General features: G+C 41.4%; 2 protein-coding genes across 2 annotated transcripts in view; both read left to right on the top strand.

Annotated features, from left to right (window-relative positions):
* Window positions 1–5,648, top strand: part of LOC102010836 (protein S100-A6-like) — a 76,892-nt gene that overhangs the window by 61,638 nt on the left and 9,606 nt on the right. The window lies entirely within an intron of this gene.
* On the top strand, window positions 303–1,033 carry LOC102010524 (protein S100-A6-like). Its single transcript, XM_005411404.2, has 2 exons — window positions 303–539; window positions 832–1,033. Exons 1-2 carry the CDS (start codon window positions 402–404, stop codon window positions 970–972), a joined length of 279 nt encoding a protein of 92 aa, XP_005411461.1. The 5' UTR covers window positions 303–401; the 3' UTR covers window positions 973–1,033.

Raw genomic sequence — 5,648 nt, 5'->3', positions numbered from 1 at the left:
CTGTGGAGTGAAAGCCAGGGGTAGAGGGCCACGACAGGCGAGGCACAGACTAGACCATTCCAGTGGGGTGGATCTGATGGTGCACTTTCGTGGTTTAGGAAAGTGTGTCCTCTGTGTACCTGTGCAATGGTATAGGGCCTGGGATGTCCCCTGCCCAGCCATATTGTGTAACTTCTCCTGATAGGTAGCACTCAGCATACCCAGAGCTAGAGACTCTAATGGCTACTTGAGGGCTTTTGATCCCTTCTCCTCCTCAGCTGTGGTCCCCTGGGCCCTGCTCCCTATCAGCGGAAGTGGAAGGTGGTGAGGACAGATGTCCCAGGGTGTGTGGTGAACAAGAAGTCCTGTTGAGTGGGCTCTGCCCACCCCCTCTGTCTCCGCTTCTAGCCCAGCCTGCCGCCATGGCTTTAGATGTGGAAGACATCATGTTATTTCTTGTGACCCTCTACTTGAAGTACTCTGGCCGGGAAGGTGACCCAGAAACCCTAACAAAGCAGGAGCTGAGGGACCTGATCCTCACAGAGCTTCCATTTGGTAAGGTGAGTAGATTGCTCCCAGCCCTACTCCCCCGACACACTTGTTCATTCACTGCCTCATGCATGTATTGCTTGGAGGGGCTGAGGTGGTCTCAGCCAGGTGTTCACTCCATCTGAGCAAGGAGCAGGAGCAGTGAAGAAGTAAAGCCAAGGTGAAGACAAGGGGGACAAGCACCTTTGGTGACAATGAATAGAGTGGCTTGAATGAGAGAAAGCAGCTAGCTGGGAGGGAGGAAGCAGAGAACCTAGGTTGCCCATCATCACTGAGTATGCTCTTCTCATTTTCACCCTTTAGAAGCTGCACCCTGCTGAGTTAGAGTCATTCTTTGAAGAACTGGACTTAAACAAAGATAATGAAGTGAATTTCGTGGAGTTCAGCACTTTCTTGGGGAGCTTGGTTAGGCTCTACCAAGATGAACCCAGGAAGGACTTATGAATTGGAAAATCCCCTTCTGGGGGTCCTGAGACAAATCCAGCTGTAATTGTACAATAAATGTTTCTGGTCAAATCAATTGTGTGTTGGATTCACAGTGATTTCTGATTCCTCCATGGTCTGATGCCAGCCATCAGAAAGACTCCTTCACAGTTTACTTCTGATGGTCACTCATTGCTGCTTCAGGGTTAGGGACCCAATTTTAATATCACAGGAGCCACCTCTGCATTAGAAAAGGTGGCCCTTTGGGCAAAACCATCATGAGGAAAGGTTCATATGTTGTTGAGTGGAGAGTGTCTGGGCTCAGCCTGGAGAAGGAATGATGCCTGGGCTGCGTTGTTGTGGGGTATGAGGTCCAGAGAAGTGTGGCAGATCGTCCTGGTGGGCTCCTGGAAGATCAATTTGGCTCTGCGTGTGGTGAGCAAGGATGCACTGCACAGTCCCTGAGTAAGTCAATACACTTTTTCATCAGAGCGGGGTGGGTAGAACAGGTATGTGTGAGATGTCCAGGGCTTGGCCCCAGGATCTTTTCTGAGATCACTGAGGACATTGGCTGGCTGAGTTAACAGAAGTTGCCCACATTTCTGTTGCTGGTGGGGAGGGACACTGTAGGAGACAGTCCCCACAATCAGGGATGGCATACTTCATATTGTGGTGTGATGTGAGGAGGACTGCAGCATGAGTGGTGCACAAAAGGGGAATCCTGGCCGCCCTTGGCCAGCCCAAATTCTGAGTGTTCAAAGGTCACAGAAGAGGGTATCATTTAGGCTTTGAACAATGAACTCCGAAGTAAAGCTACTCAACTTTGTATTGGACAAACGTACTATAGGCAAGTCAAGAAGGTAAGCTGGTGTGCAAAGGCAAATAGAATCTGAGCCCTGGACACTTCCTAACCCTCTAGGGGCTAACAGTCCTTTGGGAAAGCCACTGCTTCCCGAAGGATGGTGATGTTTTTTCAGTGGACAGATGCTTAGGATAGCAAGAAGAGCTGCTCCAGCAATGCCATGAGCTCTGCACTTCTACGGTGGGTGGGAGGGTTGGGGTGAGGATGGTAAATGTGCAGTCCACCTGCTGTGTGAACAGGCATACACTTAGTTCCTGCTTCTCCACAGGTACAGAGGAGGCAAAGGACAATGCAGATTTAAGGAATAAAAGAAAACCCCCTGAATATAGCAAGGCTTTGTTTTATAGAAGATATAGTTTTTAAGAGTTTTCTTTAATGTGGAGGAGGGGAGGGAAGCAGGATTTACCTTGCAATCCAGTGGCTGCAGCAGCACAGGGGTCGCCTCAGGAGTGTTCAGCAGCACAGACTGGTTATGTTTATTGCTCCAACAGGTTTCCTTTCAGAATTGATCCCTCTGAGCTTGCTGATGAGCTTGATCCAGGCTCACAGTACAGTAGACGTTCAGATGGAGCTGGGACCTTCCCACTGTGTGCCTTCATTGGTGATGACCCAGGAGCTCACATTCCTTTCCCTTTGTTTGAGTGTGCCCCTTCCCCACTGCATTACTGATGTCAATCCATTCATGTAAATACTCCTAATCCTGGGAGCAGAAAGAGCAGCACCACAGTCTATTTTGGAAGTGAGCCTGGGGTCCAGGTAGGGAGGAGTTTAAGACTGAATCAGAGCATTTAACTGTCTGTGCTCCACAAAGCTTACTTGATAATGTCCAGAGTAACCCCCCCATGTTCCACCAGACTACTGCAAAATACTCTTTGTAGAGGTGCTGTTGTACCCATTGTCCCATCTTCAGAGGCTTTATGCATACTGGATAGTATTAATCCTATGCAACAAGAGCAAGGTTTGTGTAGATACAGAAGTCTGTGCCCCTACTCAGCTGGAATTGGCAGATAAAAATGTTTTCCATGGCTTCTGACCCCAGGCCAGGACCTAGGTGCTTATCTCAGGCTGGAGTGCCAGCCTCATGATTTACTTTGGCCATTTCTTCTTCATCAGTTCCTTTGAAATGTTGTAATTGAGTATTGGAATATATTAAAACAACTTATAGACTACATCTAAGGTGTTTTTTTTTAATGCTTAAGAAAGATTTACTAGTGCAAGATGTAAGACACTCAAGGGAGCTGGCAGGTGCTCAAAGAAATGAGGCACAAAGCAGTTGACAACTGGGGACCTTCACTCTGTTTTAGCAGGTGGAAACCTGTGGAATTCTATAATCTCTCATCCTTGTGGCAGTGTCTGTAAGACATATTAATAACACAAAACTGCTCATTTTAACCCAGGTTAGAAATGAATATTACCATTGCCTTTAATTCCCTGACTTGTGTTTCCCTTCTCATTTCCTTCCCTTACAATGGATCAGTATTTGGTCATTACTGTTTCATTGCCTTTATTTCCCTAATAACTTTTACCAATGTACATTCATGTCTAATAAATGTGGATTTGCATCCATATAGTTTTTGTAATCCACCTTAATGATTGGAATTAGCTCTAGTTTAATAGTTTGTTACATAGTAGGGCATGTTATGAGTACAACATAATTTATCTTGCCTGTTGCTAATTTCAGTTTTTGATTGCGTTCAATTTTCCTATTTTAGTTGTTTAAGCTACTTTATTTATAAAATTTAGAAATTGAGAAAACAACAATGAAGACAAAATCAAAAGAATAACATCAAAAATGATACATGAACTCAAAAGAAAATGACAGAAATTTACAATGGTTGCTATAATTACATAGTGTTGCCTTCATTGAAGTTGCTCAGTCCCCTAGACATAAGAGTGTAAGATTCCCAATCACTAGGTGCCATGCTGCTTCCATCTAGAACATAGAAAGAATTAAAAAACTTGAGCCCCTCCCAAATTCAAAGATCAAATGCAAAAATCAAAAATGGGCAGCTGAGATGAATACACTTTTCTCAGATTATAGAAATCCAAATGGCAAATAAATACATGAGAAAGTGTTCAACATCATTAGTCATTCAAGAAATGCAAATTAAAGCAACACTGAAATTTCATCTCACCCTCGCAAGAATGGCTAGCATTAAGAAATCAACCAATAACAAATGTTGGTGAGGCTGTGAAGAAATTGGAACTCTTCTCCACTGCTGGTGGGAATGCAGACTGGTTAAACCACTGTGGAAATCAGTTTGGACATTCCTCAGCAAACTAGGTCTAGAGGTCCCATTCAATTAGATATTCACCTTCTGTGTATTTGCCAAGAAGTTCTAAAAACATAATATCACAGTGACATATGTATACCCACGTTCATAGCAGCACAATTTGTAATTGCTCAATTGTGGAAGCAACCCAAATGTCCATCTACTAAGGAATGGATAAAAAAAAGGTAGTACTTTTATACAATGGAATATTACTCAGGTGTAAAGAGAGATAAACTTGAGTCTTTTATGGGTAAATGGTCACAATTAGAGAACATAGTCCAGGTGAAATAAATTAGGCCTCCATGTTTAAGCAATGTATTGTTCACTAGTGTAAGAATCAGAAAGAGTAAATAAAAATTAGGAGATGTGATAGACATTGTGAAATGAAAAGAAAATGCTCAAAAAAAGAGCAACTGGGGTGAGGGAGAAGAGAAAAGAAAGAAGGGAAAACTATGTATGTGTGTATGTACAGGATAGCTAACATAGATGTCCTCCTGACTTTTATCTCTTTACTGGAAGGAACAGTTAATGATTACTTATTCGATCAATCCTGCATGTCTCTATTTGTTTTCCTGAGAAACCACTTTGAAGATATCAATAAGTAATAGAACAAGCATTGTTAATTTCCTACCACTTTGTCTGTAACTCTGTATCGTTTCTATCATTCTTATGCTACTTTATAAATGGATGTCCATTTGTTAATATGTTTTCCTTCTTTTATTTTTAAAATACATTAAAAGAAGAATGACCAATCAAAGATAGTAACAATTAAAAAATAAATTAAAAAAATAAAATATTAGAAATGATGCAGAGCTTCACCGTACAAGATGGTAGGATTTCAGCAATGGTTCTTATACTGCACATTGTTTTCAGATCAGTCCTTCTGATAACCAAGTTCAAGTGTGCAAAACTGGTCAACAAAGGAGAAAATTTTAAGCGTTGACTGTTCCTCATAGTAAACTATACTCACCAGCAAAACACTTATACCAGCTATCCTTACATATACATATAAATTTTGTTTCTCATTTGAAAAAATAAAATAACAATAACAAACACATAAACAAAACAGCACAGAGAGTAATACAATGATACAGAATTCAAAACATGGTGATAGTACATTAACAATGGTTGTTATATTACATAATGTCATCTTCAAAATGGTTGAACATGTAACCAGGTATAGGCTTGCAAGATTAATCAAACAATTACATATTAACTGTTCCTTTTGATCAACCAACAGATATTAGTAGTATAATTATTCTAGCTCTCCTGTGTATACATATACATATTTTTCACTCTTCCTTCTTTCTTTTTCCTCTACCCTCCTTCATGCCAGTTGCTCCTACCAATTTGAGCAGTTTCTTTTCCCTTTCACAATACTTATTGTAGTTTTCAGAATTTATTTACTCTTTCAGGCTCTTCTAGTAGGGTGGAAATATGATGTTTACACATATGAATGTGATTTATTTCATTAATAGTATGGTCTCTAGTTGCATCCATTTACCAATGACAGCCTCTAGATTACCCTTCTTTATAGCTGAGCCATACACCATTGTAAAAAT

This window comes from Chinchilla lanigera, unplaced genomic scaffold (assembly GCF_000276665.1).
Source record: "Chinchilla lanigera isolate Chin_1 unplaced genomic scaffold, ChiLan1.0 scaffold00144, whole genome shotgun sequence".
NCBI classification, from domain to species: Eukaryota; Metazoa; Chordata; class Mammalia; order Rodentia; family Chinchillidae; genus Chinchilla; species Chinchilla lanigera.
This window is presented reverse-complemented; position numbering and strand designations above follow the sequence as displayed.

Coding starts and splice junctions, on each gene's coding strand:
- LOC102010524 (XM_005411404.2), top strand. CDS start 402: ATGGCTTTAGATGTGGAAGACATCATGTTATTTCTTGTGACCCTCTAC. Junction 540..831: donor CAGAGCTTCCATTTGGTAAG/GTGAGTAGATTG, acceptor TTCACCCTTTAG/AAGCTGCACCCTGCTGAGTT.